This window comes from Amblyraja radiata, chromosome 9 (genome assembly GCF_010909765.2).
Source record: "Amblyraja radiata isolate CabotCenter1 chromosome 9, sAmbRad1.1.pri, whole genome shotgun sequence".
In the NCBI taxonomy this organism is placed as follows: domain Eukaryota; kingdom Metazoa; phylum Chordata; class Chondrichthyes; order Rajiformes; family Rajidae; genus Amblyraja; species Amblyraja radiata.
Genome location: NC_045964.1, coordinates 1,122,399 through 1,146,123, shown reverse-complemented (window position 1 = coordinate 1,146,123; position 23,725 = coordinate 1,122,399). Strand labels below are relative to the sequence as shown.

The following is a 23,725-nucleotide window of genomic DNA, read 5'->3' as shown; positions in this document are numbered from 1 at the left end:
ACAGTTTAAGCCATTTAGAACAGAGATGAGGAAACACTTTCACACAGAGTTGTGAGTCTGTGGAATTCTCTGCCTCAGAGGGCGGTGGAGGCCGGTTCTCTGGATACTTTCAAGATCGAGCTAGATGGAGCTCTTGAAGATAACGGAGTCAGGGGATATGGGGAGGAGGCAAGAACGGGGTACTGGTTGTGGATGATCAGCCATGATCATATTCAATGGCGGTGCTGGCTTGAAGGGTGGAATGGCCTACTCCTGTACCTATTGTCTATTAAGTGGTGGGTGCATGCAACAAGCTGCCTGAGGAGGTAATTTAAGAAACATTTAGACAGGTACATGGATAGGATAGGCTTAGGGGGGATATGGGCTAAACGCAGGCAGGTGGGACTAGTGTAGATGTTGGTTGGTGTGGGCAAGTTTGACTGAAGGCCTTATTTCCATGCTGTAAAACTATGGCTATGATTAACATCAATATTTTCTTTACCTAACAAGTAATTTAACTGAAGGAAGACAATCTTTCATTAGGCTACAGAATTTAACAGCAAGCATGTAAAAGAAAAGCATGCCTCAAAACCTCTGCTTGTGCACAACCAAAGTGGCTTTTTCAGACGAGTAATGCATTACTTCAAAAAAAGTTTGCCCTTGACTCGTACTCGCAGTATGGTCGTAAGTAGGTCGTAGCAGGCCGTGATGCTAGTCGTAGGTACTCGTGGCAACAAGTAGGTCGCGGCGTTTTTTCTAGCATGATGAAAAATGTTCACGAGTAAAAAAAGGTTGTGAATTAGGTTGTGAAAGTGGTACAGGCCCCTTTAATTGTCCGCAGTGTGTGCAAGATAGTGTTAATGTGCAGGGATCGCAGTTTGGCATGGACTCAGTGGGCCGAAGGGCTTGTTTCCATGCTGTCTCTAAAGTCTAAATCAATACCACACTCAAATCAGGCAATATGATTGTTATAGACATTTACCCCATTGACTAGATCCCAGCATGCAACAGCAACACATCCACAGTATGTGATACAATAGCTCAAATATTAACCATTACCAAACATTTTTTGTTACAACCCACAATCATACCACAAAGCAAACAATGTAGTTACTAAATAATTTTGTATTGGTTTGGTTAAAAACATATCCACGGCCTTGGGTCTCTTTGGAGATGGGCATTGCCTCTTCTGCTCCATTGTACTGCCTGGCCGCTTTATGCCAGGGATAACATTGTTGGAGGCCAAAGCATGAAGTGTGTGGATATTATTTCTGGTGCTTGAAGGACCAGCCGTACCTTTGTGTAAAATAAGTGGTTAAAAAAGGGATAGCCTTAAAGTCAAGCGCAGCAGAACTAAATCAGGCCCTGCTTTGCCATTTAAGAAATATTATTCTATATTTCTCACAATGCAATAGGCCATTCAGCCCATTGAGTCTATAGTAGCTCAGGCCCATCAATCCCTTTCTCAAATTCCTAGTAATCTTTTCTCACATATGCCCAACACCCCATCCCTACTCAGTTACCTATCTACCGTAGGGAAATTTACAGGAACCAATTAACCTACAGCCCAGCATGTCCTTAGAATGTCTCAGCACACTTGGGGGTGAACCTAAATGGTCAGGAGGACATGCAGACTCCACACAGACAGCACTCGAGGCCAAGGCTGAATCCGTAGGGTTGAGGAAGCAGCACTAACCACTGCTCCATGATGCCCAAGCCTGATCCTCTACCATTTTCAACCAAAACTCCGTTCTTAGCCTTCAACAACTGAGCATTAAAAGCAAAATAGCAAAAATCTAAAACATTTAAAAAATTCTTAACATTTATTAAAACTCCATCATTTTATTCCACCTTCCTTTCAGAGGACAGATGTCCTTCAAGCAGAGGAGGTTTGGGTCAAACATCTGGATATCTGATTCACCCCATTTTGATCCACTGCATAAAATGGAGTCTGTGCATTTTGCATTGTCACTTCAGACATTTTCACATCAAGGCTAGAGTTGCCAGGGTGGTTAGTGTCTGAAGGGTCTCGACCCAAAACGGCACCTATTCCTTTCCTCCAGCGATGCTGCCTGACCCGCTGAGCCACTCCAGCTTTTCGTGTCTATCTCTGGTTAGTTTCAAATAACCATTTGTTGGATGCTACCATCAACCAGCAAAATGAAATGCCAAAGCAAATCACAGTTCGAGATATCATGCTTAGAGATAGCATGCAACCAAACCTGCAAAACTCAAAAATAATAAAAGGGGGGGGGGCAACAATAATATATAATAGAAGACAAGACCAGAACAGGATTGAATCATGCATTTGTGAAGAGTTCCTATGTGAAAAGGATGTGCATAAACCTTTATGTGTCCATATTACAAACACAGGATTGCAACTGGATCATGAGCAGGTTATTTTCTACAAAGTGAAGGTAGAACAGATGAACACAGGAATATTTAAAGTCAGAAACAGTGATAAATACCGAAAGCAAATAGAGACCCTGAAAACAGATCTTTAATCCAGGTCCTTCTTCAAAGCAACTGGGATGCAGAGAACTGCCAGTACAGGTATATATTTAGAAACCCCATCAAATCAACTTTGTGAATTTGGAGTTACAAAACATGTTCAATGAAGGTAAAATAAGTGTTACAAGATATTCAAGACCCGATTTTAAGTGATTTAACAAAATCAAAATGAAAAGTAAAAATATGTCATGAGCAGCCAAATGGGTGGGTAAATCTGAGAGCTGCTGCTTCCCAGCTCCAGAGACCCAGGTTCACCTTGGCTGCTGTTTGTGTGGAGTTTGCACGTTCTCCGTGACCGTGGGTTTCCTCGATATGCTCCGGTTTCCTCCTACATCCCAAAGATGTGTGGGTTTGCAGGTTAATTGGTCTGAATAAATTGCCCCCGGGGTATACAGAGTGGATGTGAGAGTGGGATAACAGAACTAGTTTGTGTGAATTACGGTCCACATGGAATCTGTGGGCCGAAGGGCCCCGTTTCCATACTGTATCTCTAAACTAAATCGTTTTGAACTGCAGACACTTGCAGAAGTTACATTAAATTGTGGAATTGAAAATAGGATGCTGAAATCTGGCATTATTCATTGGGGGCAATATGAAGTCATGTTATTTCCATTATTCATGAAGATTATTTGAAAGACTAATTACAGCAAGTAACAGTTTCTCTGTGCCAGGTCCATCACCTACCAGGCACATCATCAGGGTGGATTACTCTACATCTTCCTGGATGATGACCTCTCTTAACCTGTTCACTGCCAACTTTTTTTTCACTATTGGCCATTACTCGGCGGTGGCACTGAACAGGTTAAACCATTCCCATCTGTAAAATGCATTCTAGTTAACCAACTTGTACATCCAAACCCAAGACCTCTACCAGACAAGTGGAAACACATCGACTTGTGTTGGTCACATACCATCCTAACCTGGAAACATTATGCTATTACTTCAAAGATTTCAAAGAACCAGCTTCTCGATTTCACCCATAAAACAGCCTGTTTCCTTCATCACCGTTACTTTTTTGCGTATCTTTCATTCATTGTTCTTTATCTCTCTACACCATCGTCTAGATCTCATTTTCCTTATCCCCAACTAGTCTGAAGAAGGTTCTTGATCCAAAACGTCACCCATTCCCTCTCTCCAGAGATGCTGCCTGTCCAACTGAATTACTCCAGCCTTTTGTCTATCTTTACTTCAAGGTTTTAGACCCAGTGCTAACAAACAAGGTTGCAGGGTGACACATGCTGGGTGAGTGGGCAGATGCAGGGCAGATGCAGTTTAATGTGGATAAATGTGAGGTTATCCACTTTGATAGCAAAAACAGGGAGGCAGATTATTATCTAAATGGTGTCAAGTTGGGAAAAGGGGAAGTACAACGGGATCTGGGGGTCCGCATTCATCAGTCAATGAAAGTAAGCATGCAGGTACAGCAGGCAGTGAAGAAAGCGAATGGCATGTTGGCCTTCATAACAGGAGGAGTTGGGTATGGGAGCAAAGAGATCCTTCGGCAGTTGAACAGGGCCCTAGTGGGGCCACACCTGGAGCATTGTGTGCAGTTTTGGTCTCCCAATTTGAGGAAGGACATTCTTGCTATTGAGGGAGTGCAGCGTAGGTTAATTCCCTGGATGGCGGGACTGTCATATGCTGAGAGAATGGAGCGGGTGGGCTTGTATGGTCTGGAGTTTAGAAGGATGAGAGGGCATCTTATTGAAACTTATCTTATCTGGACACACTAGAGGCAGGAATCATATTCTACATTTTGGGCAAGTCCAGAATCAGGAGCCACAATTTAAGAATAATGGGTAAGCCATTTAGAACGGAGATGAGCAAACACTTTTTCACACAGGGAGTTGTAAGTCTGTGGAATTCTCTGCCTCAGAGGGCAGTGAAGGCCGGTTCTCTGGATACATTGAAGAGAGAGCTAGATAGAGCTCTTAAAGATAACGGAGCCAGGGGATATGGGGAGAAGGCAGGAACGGGGTACTGATTGTGGATGATCAGCCATGATCACATTGAATTGTGGTGCTGGCTCGAGGGGCCAAATGGCAGGTCACAACTAATTTTCCAATTGCCATTAGCCATGGGCTCCATGTTGCCTAGCTGGCAATGTACCATGCTTAAAGATCTAGTGAAGCAAAGCTTAAAACATTAGCGCTCATCCCCCTCCCCCCCCACTTTGGACTTGCTAAGTAAAAATGCTACAAAATGGTATACAAATTATATAGCAAACCTTTATTCTAAAAATGTTTGTTTCCAGTAAAAGATAGAGGGAAACAGAACACATTAATGAGAGGAAAAATATATATATATTTCCATCCGATGTAGATGTTTTAACTCCATTTGTGGAATTAAAACAAGAACCGGCTGAATGAAGACCAAAGAGTCAACTGATAACAGTTCAAGCATCAGACACTCCCATTCAAACTCAACAGTCCACTTACATTCCTTGTCCCTTTGTTCATCATTTCCATCTGTTCCCCACACCCGTCATTCCCCATCATCTGGTTCCACCCCTCATCTACCAGCCTACATCCTACCCCACGTATAGCTAGATGTTGACAATATTTCCTGCTCCCTAGGTTCTAAAGCCAAAATGTAAACTTGCACCTTTTGGCTCCACAGATGCTGCTTGACCCACCGACTGTTCCAAATTTTTGCCATCAGGTTCCAAGGCATAGAAACTGTTCATGCTTAAAAAAAACCAGGCTTCACAGATAGACGAATGCTTTCCAGTGTCCCATTTGTGAGGTCTCAAATGTGCTGTGAACTAGTGAAGTATTTTAGCAGGCACTCACTACTGTAACATTACTAAACTATGAACAGCAAGCTCCTACAAACAGCAATGGGCAAATGGCCAGATAATTTAAATATTAACTGAGGGATAAATAGTGACGAAAATGCAGAAAAACTAAGTGGTCTACTTAATAACATTGTGGATTCTCTTGTGGCTAATTGAGGGAAATCAGGGGCTCTGTTCAACATCTCTCTTGGAAGACTAAACAATGTCTTGTCTGGATAGTGCTCAAATTTCTACTTTGGGAAAATAATCCAGACTCTTATCATTCAGATTGCTACCAACTGTATCATAACTGTCAATTAAAATGTTTGCAGCTCATTCACCAGGTGAAACTCTAATGAAGCTCTATGAATATTGAAATTTTAATACAAAGTGGTCAGATTAGCATGAGAATTTTAAAGGCTGGTTACCAAAGTAAGCCGTCCGTTTTTATCCTGTAGTTGTTACAGTGTACAAGCCAGGAGGAAAACCATAAGCACTTTTAGTTTAGAGATACAGCGCGGAAACCGGCCTTTGGCCCACCGAGTCCGCGCCGACAACGATCCCTGTGCATTAACACTATCCTACACCAGGGACAACATACATTTATACCAAGCCAATTAACCTACAAACCTGCACATCTTTGGAGTGTGGGAGGAAACAAAGTCTTGGCAAAAACACGCAGGTCAAAGGGAGAAAGTACAAACTCTGCACAGGCTCGAACACGGTTCTCTGGTGCAGTAAGGCAGCAACTTCACCGCTGTGCCACCATGCCGCCCTTTGATTCATGTTAAAGAAATAAGGAACATGTTCACCCACTGAAGCCGCTTCAGAAACAGGACAAAGCTTGTTTTACCCCACTCACTCCCATCCACCATCGTCCCCTCAAAATAATGCCGGACTTGACAGAGGGGTAGAAAGTGAATCTGCAAGTCCATGGGGGAGGCATTTAATGTAGTCTTAGAAAAATTCATAAGTTATAGGAGCAGAATTAGGCCATTCAGCCCATCAAGTCTACTCCTCCTTTCAATCATGGCTGATCTACATTTTCCTCTCAACCCCATTCTCTTGCCTTCTCCCCATAACCCCATTGCCCATACTGATCAAGCATCATGACTTGGCCTCCACAACCTTCTGTGGCAATGAATTAATGTACAAGGGGGAAAGTTAATTTAAAAATGCAAACTGGATTTAAACTATAAGTTTAGGACTCAATTCAAATGGTACTACTTGGAACTTGGTGTAGATGGCGATCAATTAGAGTCAGTCATACAGCACGGAAACAGGCCCTGTGGCCCCATTTGCCTCTGCTGACCAAGATGCCCAATTTGATAGAACAATTCAATAATGGAGACCATGGTTATTTGAAACATTTGGGATTAATTAAGGAGGACCCTTGCCAATCTTTCCGAATGGCCCAAACAAGCTACAATTGTTTACATAATGACCAACACCAATAATGAATCACTGGTACTCTAGCAATCATATTACTTAATCAATGACTATTACTTGCGTAGGAAGGAACTGCAGATGTTGGTTTAAACCGAAGGTAGGCATAAAGCTGGAGTAACTCAACGGGACAGGCAGCATCTCTGGAGAGAAGGAATGGGTGTCATTTCGGTTGAGACCCTTCTTCAGACTTCAATCCCAGCTATTTGTGTCTATCCAAGGACTATTACTTGCTCTATATTGTTGAATTGGATTTCAATGTCATTCAACCAAGTTGAAATTTAATTCTAAAAACAAGGCCTGCCCAGGACTGCATACTTGACACTATTTACCCACACCGAAGAGTGGAGCAAGTTCAAATTCAGATTTTTGGTCCTGGGTAGGTTCCTCTGAAGTTGCATGGTGAGATTTTTTCTTAATTCCAGGTATCTTGCTGATAACTTCAGTCTCTGTTTTCACAGGTATCTGAAAGAGAACAGTATTTGCAACAAATAAAGATTTCCCCATTATAAATATTGCTCTATTAAAAGGCATACAGAACTATCCAAATGGCAGTAGGCACAGTGGCGCAGCTGTCGAGGTGCTGCCTTACAGCGCCAGAGGCCCTGGTTCAATCCTAACAACGGGTGCTGCCTGTATGGAGTTTGTACGTTCTCCCTGTGACTGCGTGGGTCTTTTCTGGGTGCTCCAGTTCCTTCCCATCTTCCCACAAAGATGTACCTATTTGTAGGTTGATTGGCTTCGATTGGTCAAGATTGTAAATTGCCCCTAGTGTGAAGGATTATGCTAGTGTGAACGGGGCTCACTGGTCTGTTGGACCTAGTGGGCCAAAGGGCACACTGCATCTCTATACTAAACTAAACCTCTGCCTCAGAGGGCGGTGGAGGCCCGTTCTCTGGATACTTTCAAGAGAGAGCTAGATAGGGCTCTTGAAGATAGCGGAGTCAGGGGATATGGGGAGAAGGTGGGAACGGGGTACTAATTATGGATGATCAGCCATGATCACATTGAATGGCAGTGCTGGCTTGAAGGGCTGAATGGCCTACTCCTGCACCTATTATCTAAACACCTTTTCAATACATTGGGTATGTGGCCTTGTGCTTAAAATGGCCAAAATGATTAGAATTAAAATTCAGTGTCAGTATTGGTGCAGAATAATGTGATGGTGCAGATAAAACAAACAGAAGATACCAGGTAGCATTTAGTGATAAACAGTTGCTCTTAAGCCTCTGTTAAATGATCAATCTGAAATACAAACCCTTTCTTCAGACATTGCCTGGCCTTTTGAATATTTTCCAAAGGATGATTTTTAAACACGTTCTAAACAAAATCATTAACTTTAGTCGAGATGTTTAGTTGGAGAACTTTATTCCTTCTTTCACCCACTACTCAAAACACATCACTGAGGCCTCAGTCAAGACCCTTCTTCAGACTGATTTGATGGGCCTCGACCTGAAACGCACCCATTCTTTCCCTCCAGAAATGCTGCCTGGCTCACTGTGTTACTACAGCATTTTATGTCTGTCTCATAACTATCTACCCTTGCTCAGATTACTATGCCAGTTGGAATTGAGTGTTGTACTTATTGCCTCCAAAACCTGTTGCAGTATGAAGAGACTAATCTAGAATTACTGAAAGGCATGAAAAGACTATAGTAAAAAAACAACAACTTACTTTGGTGTTGACTGTAGTCTGGCATGATGGAAGTTGGTTACTGGGTGAACTGTGCCCTGTCCCAACAACACTACTTGGCCTTCCTGGGACTAGACGAGGCTTTGGAAGGGACTTCTTCGAAAGATTAGGTGGTTGTATCGGAGGCCTTCCTCCTCTACCCATCAAAGAACAACTTGGTCTAGAGGTTCTAGTAGATAAAGGTATCGACTTCTTTTCACCACTACATTTATATTCCACAGCGTCGCTCCTAGGTTGCCATTTTCCCTTCTGGTTATAGGAAGGTTGGAAACAGGTTTGGAGGAACCTGCAGTTACTGCTTTGGATTCTCGCAACTGATTATCAGGTAGTGGTGCATTTATGGCTTTGCCACTGGAAGACTTAGGTTTGTTCTTGTTAGATCCTGAACTTGAGTCACCCATGGGAGCTTGTTTATCTGAACAATCACCAACTGCAACATGTGTGTCATCCTGAAGGGTGGAGGACGAGGTCTGGAAGGAGTAGTCAAATGGTGGATTTTCTATAAAACTATACTTCACTGCAATATTTGGGGTCGACATGCAGCCTGGAGCCCATTCTGAATTCACTGCATCAAGTTCCTCATTGTGCATGGAATTTCTCAAATGTGGATTTTTGACCAGGTCTGGAGGTCCTCTGGAACTGTTGATGTTTCCAGCATTGTCTTGGTTGCCTTCACATTTTACAGAACAAGTCGCATTATCTTTTCCCAAATTTCCCGCAGTATTTGTATTGTTTGAGGTACTACTGTCACAGTTAGACTGGATTCCCCGCAGCGCTGCTGCAGAAATTAAAGTACTATCCTCACATTTGCTCAGTGGTACGAGACCATCCAAGTCTCTTGAAGATAGCGGCGGCGTGCAACTGGACAAGTTGGTAGTTTTGCCCGTTTTTTTCACTTCCAAGCCGATGCCATCTTTTGATGACTCAAATCTCTCAACCTCAGTATTGGTCGCAGTCATGCTTCCGTTTAACTGCACCACTTGACTTGTAAGCCTGCAGTGTGACGAGGCAGCGATGTCACTGACATTACCTCCAACGCAGCTCTCAAGCTGCCATACATCAAGCGTCACATATTTTTGGTCCACAATCATGGTTTCATTTAATTGCACTTTTTCACCTGCTGATGGAGGCAACAAGGGAGTGGTCTTGCTGCAGTCATTACCCAAATTACTCTCATGCTTTGAAGTATCAAACGTTGCATTTTTATGTTCCAGAGTTATGGTACCATTTAATTCCACCTTATTTCCAATAGATGGAGGCAACAAGCAAATGGCATTGTTGGGTTCATTTCCAAAATTATAATCTTGCTTTGATGTATCAAAGGTAGCATCTTTACAGTCATTCCCTGCCACGATTTCAGCCGCTTGAAGCTCTGTGGTTGTGGATAGAGCCAACTTGCAACTCATCGAGGCAGTCGCTTTGCCATCATGACCAAGAAAGTCTTCATGCTTTGACTTTTCAAATGTTGCATTATGATCAAATACCGTCATAGTTCCATTTAATTGCACGGCATCTTGGACATTCAGGGACATCTTGGAATCCGACAAGATGGAAGCCGAGAGATGATTTCCAAAGCTGGTTTCATGTTTTAATGCCTCACATGTTACATTTGCCTGCGTCATGGTTTCATTCAACTTGATCAAGTCTCCGCGACCAACACTGGGCACAGTATTAGTCTGATCAGTTGGAGTCTGGAATTCATTTCCCAGACCAAAACTCGGTTTTGGCACACTTAGATTGTCATGGCTTAGCACGGATCCTTTACACAAGAGCAGGTCTGTCTCAGAGAGAGATTTTTGGAATTTGTTGAAGTCTTTGTTTCGATGACACTTTTATCAGTGAATTCATTCTCTGCCCGCATATTTGATGTATCGTAGAAAACCATGGTTTCATTTGATTCCATTAAATCTCCCTTACATCGTAAGGTCTACAGGTGGGCAACAAGCTCACAAGATTTCTGGAATAACCTTCTGACTTTGACACATTTGTATCTTCATCCTTGAGATCATGAGGGTCGCTCAGCATGGTGGTGTCATCAAACCGAATCAAATTATGTGGAGAATAGGGCAGATTTCCTGAGTCAATGCATTCATCTCTGTCATGGAACTAAAAAATGAATCTTTAAGTTTTACGTCAACTTCAGTATGGATTAGTTGACATCCAGCATCCTTTAAACTATTTCCTGGCAACTCAGCGGTATAGCGAATTTGTGGGGATTTTACTAGAGAGATGTCTGAACACGAGAGTACCGATAAATCAATCACAGGCTCTTGATCTATTCTAGAATTGTCCATGAGGCATGCATTTCGTGCATAGTTGCTTTCATTGCTCATTTGAGCAGCTATACGCAAACACTCTTGTTTGACGAAGCTGGGTAATAAACCCGACAGATTATGTGGCTCGATAGGGATATCTGGTAAGTGTGCTGAAAGTGCTGACTCGGGCTGAAGGGTATTGCTGGCAGCATCAATGCTGGGCAGGTCATGCCACTGCATGACCTCATCCACGCTCTTGCGCCTGGCATCGTTGTCACCAGAACATGGGAGACAAAATGTTGCATTGAGCAGGTTTTCTTTTGAGCATGCAGCTTTTGTAAATGTAGTGTCCATTTTCCCACCCATCTTTCTGAGCTCATTCTGATTGAAGGAGCCCATGCTGTTTCGCCTACCTCTAATAGTTGAAACACTTGATCTTGGCAATTGGTTCCTAAACAATTTCAGGTCGTTGGCTTCAATGGTGGTTTTCCTCAAACCAATGGGTGGCTTTCCCAGACTGTTAAGTAGTCAATTTTTTCTGCTCTGCAGTGGAACTCTACATTTCGCTCTTATCTCGCGATTCTCTTTAGCTGCGGTCGGTGCTGCATTCTTCAAATTCCTGGAGGAAAACTTGTTGCAGCATGGCGTTATGTAGATAGCGAGGATCTCATTGAAGTCAATCTGGCAATGATCATTTATTAGCAAGGATTGGGAATTAAAAAAAGAAAAGCAGCATATTAGTTGAGTGGCAACAGTATTTTTTCTATCAACAGTTCATTACAGTCAATGGCAAGACTTTGGGGAGTATTGTAGAGCAGAGGGATCTAAGAGTGCAGGTACACAGTTCCTTGATAGTGGCATCACAGGTAGATATGGACTGTGGGGGGGAAGAAATTAGTTTGGGGTGGGTGGAAAGGCAGCTGGAGATTAACCATGGCTAAAATAAAGAGCTATATACAACCTAGACCCCATAATGATAAATCAGAATTTGAAGACAGGATAAAAAAGGGTAGACAAAAATGCTGGAGAAACTCAGCGGGTGAGGCAGCATCTATAGAGAGAAGGAATAGTAGATGTTTCGGGTCAAGACCCTTCTTCAGGCTGATGTGGGGGGGGGGGGGGCGGGAAGAAGAGAGGAAGAGACGGAGACAGTAGGCTGTGGGAAAGCAGGGAAGGGGAGGGGAAGGAGGGAGAAAGCAAAGACTACCTGAAATTGGAGAAGTCAATGTTCATACCGCTGGGGTGTAAACTAACCAAGCGAAATATGAGGTGCTGCTCCTCCAATTTGCGGTGGGACTCACTCTGGCCATGGAGGAGGCCCAGGATAGAAAGGTCGGGTACGGAATGGGAGGGGAAGTTGAAGTGCTGAGCCACCGGGAGATCAGGTTGGTTATTGCGAACTGTGCGGAGGTGTTGGGCGAAGTGATCGCCAAGCCTGTGCTTGGTCTCACCGATGTAGAGTAGTTGACACCTGGAACAGCGGAAGCAATAGATGAGGTTGGAAGAGGTGCAGGTGAACCTCTGCCTCAACTGGAAAGACCGCTTGGGTCCTTGGATGGAGTCAAGGGGGGAGGTAAAGCGACAAGTGTAGCATTTCCTGTGGTTGCAAGGGAAAGTGCCCAGAGAGCGGGTGGTTTGGGTGGGAAGGGACGAATTGACCAGGGAATTACGGAGGGAGCGGTTAAAAAGGGGAATTTCTTTAAAGTCAGTGAAATGGGAATGATGGCAGTAATAGAAAAGAAAAGCTGCTCTTGCTGTATGCAAAATATGTATCAAAATAAAAATCTGCCTTTCTAGCATTAAACTAGATGGTTTCAACGAGATTAAAATTTGAAGAGAAGCAAAGCGATGCTGGCACTAACTAGATTATCAATATATAACTAGATTACCGATGATTTGTTTTAATCATTCTGAATCGCAATAAACTCGTCAAAATTCAGTTAAATATTAAGCTGATCAGCTGGATGGTCTCACCGACATAGAAAACAAACCAGGCTTCCCGTGCATAGAATACCTTAGGTCAAAAATCAAAGTCCAAAACTCCATTTATAATTTTAGGCCACCCTAACAATTAAACTGTTAAAAAATAAAACCCTCTGATGTTTAGTTTAGTTCAGGGTTGCAGCGTGGACATGGGCCCTTTGATCCTTCCAGTCCACGCACACACACACAAACTCTGTTATTCCACTTTCTCACGCGCTCCCTGTATCGTTTATATATATTTTTTAAAAAGGCTTCCAAGGTGAGGACACAATTAAATTCAAATTCGGAAATTCACACGCACTTTCATTTTCAATATAGTCACAGCTCTGATTCAGCCAACGAACTGAACGGCTTTCAGTTTAGAGATAAAGTGCCCTTCCACCCACCGAGTCTGCGCTGACCAGCGATCCCCGCACACTAACACTATACTACACACTAGGGACAATTTACAATTTTTACCAAAGCCAATTCACCTACAAACCTGTACGTCTTTGGAGTGTGGAAGAAAACTAGAGCTCCCGGAGAGAGCCACGCGGTCACGGGAAAGACGTAGACAGCGCCCGAGGTCGGGATCGAACCCGGGTCTCTGACGCTGTCCATTTACCACTCCCTACACTCAATGTGCTGTTACTCCGCAAGTTAACACAGGAATGCCTTAAAGTGTAAACTTGCAACACGATGCGTATCAGTTGATCTTCCGCTGAAATTATAATGGTCAGCTCAGGGTGAAATTGAAGACTGACCCGTGCAGGAAGGAACTGCCGATGCCGGTTTAAACCGAGGTTAGACACAAACAGCTGGAGCAAAGTCAGCGGGTGAGGCAGCATGTGCAGAAGACTGGCCTGTTGCTTTAAAAGGCGTGAGAAACAGACACGGCCCTTCCCTGGTCTGTTTCAAACAGTGCGCACTCACTGCCCATTGGTCAGTGGGGACCACCTACTCCACCCTCGCATCCAATCAGCGCTTCTTTCCAGCAATGGTGCACCTCGGTTGGCTATTCCTGCCACCAATCGCCAGGCCGATTGCGTGCACTTGCTGGAGTCTGGTCCAAAGATCTTGGGTCTGGTCCGGACTTGCTGCAGGAACCTATAGGATCTTTGGCAGGAACGGAGCAGGAAGGAAGTGCAGATGCTGCTTTAGACACACACACAGGCACACGCAGACATACACACACGCAGACACAGACACACACACAGACACAGACACACACAGACATACACACACGCAGACACAGGCACACACAGACATACACACACACAGACATACACACACACGCGCACACAGACACGCACAGTAACTCAGCGGGTCAGGGTCTCCACCCGAAACGTCGCACATTCCTTCTCTCCAGAGGTGCTACCTGTCCCGCTGAGTTACTCCAGCATTCTGTGTTCATCTCTTGCGACAGCTTTAACTGAAGCCGGCTGGCGCTCCACTAACCCCAGTGACAGCGAGTTAACCATTTCAGACTGCATTTGCCGTCTGAAGTTAAAACAGAACATGTTGTTTTTTTAAACAATTAGCTGCGTAGGAAGGAACTGCAGGTGCTGGTTTACACCGAAGATATGCACAGAGTGCTGGAGTAACTCAGCGAGGCAGGCAGCATCTCTGGAGAGGAGGGATGGACGACGTTTTGGGTCGAGAACCTTCTTCAGACTGAAAGTCAGGGGAGAGGGAAACCAGAGGTATGGAACGGCACAAATAACAGATAACTGAAAGGTATGAAAAATACAAAAATCAAATCAAATTTGACTTTGAACATTTCGCTGGGCTGTCCACTTGCTACATTTACACGCTTGGTATTGAACAACAGCGACATGAGCAGGAAGGTTTCTGCGTCTATCTTCGGTATAAACCAGCATGTACCGTTCCTTCCTACACAGCTACATGAGCAACCTCATGACGGACGGACTTACCCTTCTGTCCCTTTGGTTGCGACATCAGCAGCGGGAGGATTTCGGTTTTTATAAACTCCGCTAACTCTTGTCATTGGTTGGGGTGCAAGCAATATTCATTGTCCAGGGTACTAGTTGATTGATGCGAAGCCCGTCAACGAGCATGAAGCAACGACGACCATCCAATGCCAGTGCACGCATATGCCGTATTCGCAGTCCGGGGCCGCCTCGGCGGGCGGGCGGGGTCTCCCAACAAGCTTTGCTGCGGAGATGTCCAATTGCAGTGGCTTGTTAACGTTCAAACCAAAGATCCGATAGCAAAGCTTTGGCAATGAATTCCACAGTTCACCACCCTCTGACTTAAGAAATTCCTGCTCATCTCCTTCCTAAAGGAATGTCTTTTAATTCCGAGGCTGTGGCCATTGGTCCTAGACTCTCCCACTAGTGGAAACATCCTCTCCACATCCCCTCCATCCAGGTTTTTACCAGGTTGGGACAGACTGCAACAGCTTCACACCATGTCCCAAAGCTTGTGTCCTGTCCTGCATCACCCAAGGGCAAGCACCGTAACAAAGTAGCCCACGATGGTTTGGGTAACATTCAGGAATGTCTATGCATGCCACATCATGAATATTACTGAAGAAGGGTCTTGGCCCGAACTATAATCTCCAGAGATGCTGCCTGACTCACTGGGTTACTCCAGCACTCTGTGACATGTCATCTATCCATGTTCTCCAGAGATGCTGCCTGACCCGATGAGTTACTCCAGCACTCTGTGAAACGTCGCCTATTCATATTCTCCGCAGATGCTGCCTGACCCATTGAGTTACTCCAGCACTTTGTGTCTATTTTCCCTTCACCCATCTGCCCAAACCCACTCTCCACCCTCATTTCCTATGTTCCTTTCCACCCATAAACCTCTCTCTGCCTTTACATTTCACTCCTCTTTCAAATCTGCTGCACTTATCTACATTCATTTTTCTTCTTAACTTTTAAGTCATAGTGTGGAAACAGGCCCTTCAGCCCAACTTGCGCACACCGACCGACATGTCCCATCTAAACTAGTTCCACTCACACGCATTTGGCCCATATCCATCTAGATCTGTCCTATCCATGTTCGTGTCCAAATGTCTCTTAAACATTAGGATAGTCCCAGCCTTAACTACCTCCTCTGGCAGCTCGTTCCATACACCCACTGTGTGAAAAAGCTGCCTCTCAGATTCCTGTTAATTTCTGAAATATTGGTCATAGATTTGGTGCAAAAATGTTCCAAAATAAGGCTCAGAATGCATCAGAGAGAATCTAAAACCCCAGAGCTTCCAGGACCCTTGATCGGGCCCTGGACCCTGGCATCAAGGTACTTCATGCTTCGCAGCCCGTGATGCGCGCAGCGCGCACGCTATTTCACATTAATTTTTTTGTAATCCTGTCATGCCACCCCCCTTTTTGAAAAGCTTCGTACGGGACTGCCCAGTGAGTTTGAAGGAAGATCGGGAATGGGGCTCCGGTGAATGTAAAGGGAGCACAGATAAGAATCTGGGACACACAGCCTGAGGTGGTGGCGGAGACGGACCTTTTCCAACTGTGCGTGGCAGGAGTCTCTCGGGGAGCCGCGCCAGCCCGATCCACCTGCCGAACAAACGTGCCGCCGCCGACCAGAACAAGACCCACAGGCCTTCCGGGGGCTGCGGAGAAGCCGGGCGGCGAGGCCTGTCCGGCGATGGGTGGCGGCGATGGGAGCCTCAGCGGTCGGTGAGCGTAAGGGGGAAGGGGAAGACAATGGGGACCTGGCGTGGGTGGGGGGCTCTAGTTTAGGATCACTGAGCGTTTGACAGGAAGGTCAGAAGAAGAATGCAAGGGCTCTTGTCATGGTTCATCCTGAGCAGTTGTGCATCAGTGATCTATGAGCTGTTCACAGGGACGCACAAGATAAATGTCAACTGCTGCTGGAAGATCATTATCTCAGCGGAAGACTCACTTTGGTCTGCCCAAAAATTGATCTTCCCGCATAAGATGTGGGTAAATTAATTGCTGCCGACTGGCACATTCCAGGGTGCGGGAGTATGTGGTGTGAAGATCAGTGCAGTCACCGCAAAGGCTGTGGCGGAGTGACCTTGGTCTAAGGTCCGGCCACCACTAGACACTGAGGGAATCTCAGATATTTCATGGGAGCACTGTTTAAGGATGTGGTGTTCATTGACACATTGCAAGCGAAAGTGCTGAATTGATGGAACATAGAGCAAGACATGCCCCAATTTCATTAACTGTATATCTATATAATTAAAAGTCTCATCTTGACCACTTCCTGTTTGCACTGCATATTGATTTTAGAAAAAACGCTACCACTTACGGTTGTGATTTTTGGCCATCTGACTCAGAGTCCCCCTCCGCTGCGCAGAACAAGAGGATTTTTCCCATTGATGAAAAATAAAAGTTATTTGTGTTTAAAAAATGTTGAGATTTTCTCTCCTGTCAATCACTGCCATGAAGGCCACTTCCGGTGGGAGGAGGAGGGACTATAAAACTCGTAAGTGTGGGCGTGGCTCAGTCTCTGCAAGATGGGGGAGGGAGATGTCACCTTGGTGGCCTTGCACCCTGCTTGAAATGGTAGGAAACTGCTTTTGAATTTGGTGGCCTTGCACCCTGCTTGAAATGGTATGAAACTGCTTTTGAATTTGGTGGCCTTGCACCCTGCTTGAAATGGTATGAAACTGCATTTGAATTTGGTGGCCTGCACTCTGCTTGAAATGGAATTTCAAGGAATAGCCGCGAGTCAACTGCCAGCCCACCAGCCGTCAGTGAGTGAGCTGCCAGCCCAATAATCCATTCAGCCCACAATGTCCATACTAGCCCTCTGGAAACCAGTCCCTTCAGCCCACGACACCCATACAAGCACTACAGAAAGCCCCCCGCCCCCACCACAGGCCACCAATATTGAAATTGGTGGAGAGGTGGAATATTGTGTTGGGGGACCAGCCCGCCGGTGTGAACAAGGGACCAAACGGGTTCCAGCCTGTCTCGCTGATGTCTATCTGTGGTGTAAACCAGCATCTGCAGTTCCTTCCTACACATAAGGTTATGATATTCTGACGGGTCCATTCAGAGTAAACAAGGTAACCATCTTTCCTACACAAAATTGGAAATGTAATTCAATTGGCACAAGGGTTTGATGCAGATATAGAATATGTATTATGAATAAATTACTTTTCTAAAATACAATAGCGTGTTCCAGAGTTAGAGCCACTGGCTGCTTGCATGCTTGTACCTTGATAATCCCTGCTCTGACAGATGCCGAGTGTGCCTCCATTGCCGGTCCACGATGAAGTGAAGCATCTGAGCGGATCTTCTTCTCCAAGCCAACGAGGAGGGCCTCGAGTTCCTGGCGATGCACCAGCTGTGCTGTCAGTGGTTCCCCTGTGCTGTCTTGTGATGAACCGAAGAGCAGCTTGTGGACAAGTGGGAGCAACACCGTCTCCTTCTAAACACACAAGAGCTGGATAGTCAGTGCTCCTCCTTGTAGACATTGAAATCAATGCAAGGCAGTATCTTTGTTATTGTAAAAAAACATTTTACAAATGTTGATCCTTTGGCGAGGGGGGACAAGGCAAGGGAATACATTATAGCTGAAAGGATACTGAACCGTGATGGGGAACAGAAATATCTTGGAGAGCTTGTTGTGTAGGAAGGAAATGCAGATGCTGGTTTACACTGAAGATAGACACAAAATGCTGGAGTTACTCAACGGACCAGGCAGCATCTAATGCTCCAGAGATCCTGTCCATCCCGCTGAGTTACTCCAGCATTTTGTGTCTATCTTTGGAGAGCTTGTTGATGGATCTTTGAAGGTAGTGGGACAGTCATCTTGGAACTGTGGTAAGCGTTAGCTCAGCCGTACCTGTAACATTGTGTGGATTCTGGTTGCCATTGTACAGGATTGATGGGAGTTCACTAGAGAGGCACACGAAAGGTTTACGGCATTGGCAGGACTGGAGATGAAAGGTTGCAAGGAGAGAGTCGCCAGGAACTATAGCAGGTAGATTGTTTGAGTGGTTATAATATTATAGAAAAAAGACAAAATGCTGGAGGAACTCAGCGGGTACAGGCAGCATCTCTGGAGAGAAGGAATGGATCATGTTTCGGATTGAGACCCTTCTTCAGACGTCTCATTCCGAAATGTCATCCATTCCTCCCCCCCCCCCCCCCCCCCAGAGGTGCTGCCTGTCTCGCTGATGTCTATCTGTGGTGTAAACCAGCATCTGCAGTTCCTTCCTACACATAAGGTTATGATATTCTGACGGGTCCATTCAGAGTAAACAAGGTAACCATCTTTCCTACACAAAATTGGAAATGTAATTCAATTGGCACAAGGGTTTGATGCAATTAGTACATTGGGCCAAGGGTTCACTGCCTGAATGGTTGTTGGAAGCAGAACTCACATTTACTGGGCACCTGGGCCAGCAGCAGAAGAGGCTGTGAGTGAGATTCACCTGGCTTCCCAGCATGTAAAACAGAAGGTGGGAACTATAGGTCAATTGACAGGTACATGGATAGGACAGGTTTGGAGGGATATGGACCAAACGCAGGCAGGCGGGACTAGTGTAGCTGGGACATGTTGGCGGGTGTGGGCGAGTTGGGCTGAAGGGTCTGTTTCCACACTGTATCACTATGATTCTAATTCATCCTGCACTCATAGTTCGCAAGAGGAAGTAACGAATCATTTGGTAAGCTGCATCTCATCAAATGTAGCCGACATGGTTTATTGAAAATCATGTGTGAAAAAACTTGACAGGATGTGATTGGGAGTTGATAAGGGAAACGTATAAATGTAGTAGGAAGGAACTGTAAATGCTGGTTGAAACCAAAGATAGACACAATAAGCTGGAGTAACTTAGCGGCTCAGACAGCATCTCTGGAGAAAAGGAATTTTCTATTTGTTTTCTCCAGAGATGTTGGCTGACCCACTAGAATAAATGCGTGAAAACCGCAGATGGAATAGAAACATAGAAAATAGGTGCAGGAGTAGGCCATTCAGCCCTTCGAGCCTGCACCGCCATTCAATATGATCATGGCTGATCATCCAACACAGTATCCTGTACCTGCCTTCTCTCCATACCCCCTGATCCCTTTAACCACAAGGGCCACATCTAACTCCCTCTTAAATATAGCCAATGAACTGGCCTCAACTACTTTCTGTGGCAGAGAATTCCACAGATTCACCACTCTCTGTGTAAAAAATGTTTTTCTCATCTAGGTCCTAAAAGACTTCCCCCTTATCCTTAAACTGTGACCCCTTGTTCTGGACTTCCTGCATCTAGCCTGTCCAACCCCTTAAGAATTTTGTAAGTTTGAAATAAATCTGAAAAACAAAATGCTGGGAGCACTCGGGTCAGGCTGCATCTGTAGCCAGAGAAACAGAATTCATGTTTCAAGTCAACGACCCTTCGTCAGAACTGGGGAGGCGACAAAAGAAACGTGTAACGCTGCACAGGTGGGTGGATGGCTCGGATAGTGTCAAACCAGGTGACCATGGGGATAAGCTGCAAGCAAAGATATCTGGTCAAGGAGTGAATAGGAGCGGTTAGGTGATAAGAAAAATAGACAAAAGATCGTAGTAGTTACACGAGTAGTTGGCTCGTCTCCAGCTGGTTCAAAATGCTGCCGCTCGCCTTTTGACCGGAACTCGAAAGAGGGAGCACATTACGCGAATTTTGGCCTCCCTTCACTGGCTCCCAGTGCACTTTCGAGTTCATTTTAAAATTTGTTTATTTGTTTTCAAATCGTTGAATGGGCTCGCCCCGCCTTACCTCTCTGAGCTGCTCCACCTATATGCTCCTGCCCGGTGCCTCAGGTCAGCTGATCAGCTGCTCCTTGAGGTACCACAGTCTAAGCGGAAGCTCAGAGGGGATAGAGCCTTTTCTGTTGCTGCTCCGGCACTTTGGAACACCTTGCCGTTGCACATCAGACAGGCCCCCTCACTGTCCATCTTCAAATCCTCCCTAAAAACTCATTTTTATTCTCTGGCTTTCGACACTGGCTGAGACATTGCTCCTGTTCTTAGTGCTTTTAATGTCTTTTAATTTTTACTGTTTTTTAGTCCTTCGTTTTACGGTTTTTAATGGTTTGTAATAACTTTTTGTCCATGAGTTCTCATGTACAGCACTTTGTGGCAACTGCGGTTGTTTAAAGCGCTTTATAAATAAAGTTATTATTATTATTATTATATTACAAAATGCGGAGCATGAAGACATGTCCAGGAAGGAACGGCAGATGCTGGTTTAAACCGAAGATAGACAACGGGACAGGCTGCATCTCTGGAGAGAAGGAATGGGTGACGTTTCCGGTGGAGATGCTTTTCAGACAAGACATGTCTGGCAGGTCAGCATGCACTCTGGATAGAGATTTTAAAAAACAAACTAACCCAATTGTCACAAATGGACAACTGATACTAACAGAGGAATCAAATTCAGTACGAGTCCAGAGGAGTAGCAAGATGGATTCATCAGTGGCTGAATGGGAGATGCCAGAGAGTAATGGTGGATGGCTGTTTGTCAGGTTGGAGGCCAGTGACTAGTGGGGTGCCTCAGGGATCTGTGTTGGGTCCACTGTTGTTTGTCATATACATCAATTATCTGGATGATGGTGTGGTAAATTGGATTAGTAAGTATGCAGATGATACCAAGATAGGTGGTGTTGTGGATAATGAAGTACATTTTCAAAGTCTACAGAGAGGTTTAGGCCATTTGGAAGATTGGGCTGAAAGATGGCAGATGGAGTGTGAGGTGCTACATCTTGGCAGGACAAATCAAAATAGGACGTACATGGTAAATGGTAGCAAATTAAGGAATGCGGTTGAACAGAGGGATCTAGGAATAACTGTGCACAGTTCCCTGAAGGAGGAATCTCATGTAGATAGGGTGGTAAAGAAAGCTTTTGGTCTGCTGGCCTTTATAAATTAGCATTGAGTATAGAAGTTGGGATGTAATGTTAAAATTGTACAAGGCATTGGTGAGGCCAATTCTGGAGTATGGTGTACAATTGTGGTCGGCAAATTATAGGAAAGATGTCAACAAAATAGAGAGAGTACAGAGGAGATTTACTAGAATGTTGCCTGGGTTTCAGGAACTAAGTTACAGAGAAAGGTTGAATAAGTTAGGTCTTTATTCTTTGGAACGCAGAAGGTTAAGGGGGGACTTGATAGAGGTCTTTAAAATGATGAGAGGGATAGACAGAATTGACGTGGATAAGCTTTTTCCATTGAGAGTAAGGAAGATTCAAAGAGGACATGATTTGAGAATTAAGGGACAGAAGTTTAGGAGTAACACGAGGGGGATCTTCTTTACTCAGAGAGTGGTAGCTGTGTGGAATGAGCTTCAAGTGGGTGTGGTGAGGCAGGTTCGATTTTATCATTTAAAAATAAATTGGATAGGTATATGGACGGGAAAGGAATGGAGGGTTATGGTCTGAGTGCAGGTAGATGGGACTAGGTGATAATTAGTGTTTGGCACTTATTACAAGGGCCGAGATGGACTGTTTCCGTGCTGTAATTGTTATATGGTTATATAGAACTGCCATGAGCCCAAATGGAAGGTGAGATGCCATTCCTCAAGATTGCTTTGAGCCTCATTGCAACAGTGCAGGGAGTCACAGACTGTTCGGTCACTCCCACATCCAAGAGTCAGATTGAGATAACAGGAAGCTCAGCATTGCCCCATGGATCAAACACAGGTGCTCCGCAAAGTAGAAACCCAACGTCTGTTTCGTTTCTCCAATGTGGAGACCACGTCGTGAACACAGGGAAAGGAGCAGAGGGGAAAAATGAGACAGTGAGAGAAAGGGAAGAACGCAGTAGAGAGGGAGGGGGAGAGTGGGAGTTGAGTGTTTAAGAAGGGGAGGGAAGAGGGCAAGGTACTTTCCACACTTTCCTCTTCACCTCAATCTCTTTGATCATACAGAAGAAGTGCTAAGTTTTGGCCTTTTACAGTTAAATACAAACTATTTGGGAAAACTTACATCAGTTATACTTTTCACACTGTTTTCCATTGCTCGCATGCTGGAGTCCATGTCCTTCTGTGCCGCACGTGCAGCCTGCAGCTCCAGCCGTGTCTGGCTGAGCTGCTCCTCCAGCAGTGCCAGTGCAGTCAGTAGCTGCTTCTGTTCATCTGTCAACCTAGAATAATAATAATCAATATAATTTTATTCGCCAACTATGTATACATACAAGGAACCTGCCTTGATGCTTTGCTTGCAAGGATAAAAACATGATATACAGTAGACAATTAAAAATAAACCATTATAATTTAAACACGTGGAAATAAAGTACCAGAGTAAAAAGAGCCTGCAGACTTTTGGCTGTTGAGTAGAGCTACAGCTCGTGGAAAAATACTGTTTTTATGTCTGGCTGTGGCCCAGACAAAACCTGTCCTATACAGGGCAAAGCAAGCCATCAGAGTGCAGGGGCAGAGGCGGCACGGTGGTGCAGCAGTAGAGCTACGGCCTTACAGCACCATAGACCCGGGTTCAATCCTGATTACCGGTGTAAGGGTGATCGTTGGTCTGCACGGACACGGTAGGCCGAAAGGCGTGTTTCCACGCTGAACCTCTAAACTAAAAACGATGTTGACCTGTTTCACGCACAACTGACGAAGCCCCCCCCCCCCCCCCCCAGGGTCTGCTGCTATTCCACTCCTGGCTGGAAACGCACAGCATCAGCGTTATACTATTCACAGGTTAGCCACAGGCAAACCTGCTGCCGTGCCACAACCCCAGGGGCATCTTGATGATTCAGCAGATACTGTGGCCGACAACATCAACACCAAAACATTTGTGGCATGATGACGTGGCGTGATGCGGCATGATGACGTATCACGTGGCGTGACGACGTATGACGTGGCGTATGACGTATGACGCACGGTGTTTTTTCAAGTGTCGCAACATTTTTTTTGTCGCCGCTGTATTTTGAAATGTTCAAAATCTTTTGGCGACACTGATATGATGCCGGCAGTCACCGAAAAAATTGCCAAGTGGGACAGGCCCTTAAAAGAGTTATTTATCTCTATCGTTGTGAGCAGTTGATGCAGTCTGGAAACTGCCCCAGCGCAGCTCTGCACCTTTCCACAGCAGATTCCATTTCCTTCACCTTCTGCAACAACATCTAGGAATAGAAATTAAAAACAAGTTTATTTTCAAGTTCGTAA

General features: G+C 45.0%; 2 protein-coding genes across 13 annotated transcripts in view; both read right to left on the bottom strand.

Annotated features, from left to right (window-relative positions):
- The window catches only part of LOC116976653, a 20,144-nt gene extending 5,457 nt beyond the window's left edge, over positions 1 to 14,687 (bottom strand). For 2 of the 12 annotated variants that reach the window (XR_004413006.1, XM_033026486.1), the window contains exons 1-3: positions 14,553 to 14,687; positions 8,384 to 11,337; positions 7,042 to 7,174 (exon numbers count right to left, since the gene is read on the bottom strand). Coding sequence is in view for 4 of the 12 variants with exons in the window: in XM_033026486.1 (XP_032882377.1) it covers positions 7,042 to 7,174; positions 8,384 to 8,545 (295 nt within the window). In the remaining 8 variants the exon portion in view is untranslated. Of the gene's footprint in view, positions 1 to 1,127; positions 1,276 to 7,041; positions 7,175 to 8,383; positions 11,702 to 13,382; positions 13,753 to 14,552 lie in introns of those variants that run through there. The other 10 variants (XR_004413004.1, XM_033026487.1, XM_033026484.1 and 7 more) reach the window with 9 other exon arrangements.
- On the bottom strand, positions 14,613 to 23,725 carry LOC116977283 (formin-like protein 1). The gene is made up of 5 exons (XM_033027779.1): positions 23,639 to 23,725; positions 22,542 to 22,698; positions 17,749 to 18,009; positions 16,105 to 16,337; positions 14,613 to 14,793 (listed from the first exon to the last, which is right to left on the bottom strand). Exons 1-5 carry the CDS (start codon positions 23,680 to 23,682, stop codon positions 14,613 to 14,615), a joined length of 876 nt encoding a protein of 291 aa, XP_032883670.1. The 5' UTR covers positions 23,683 to 23,725.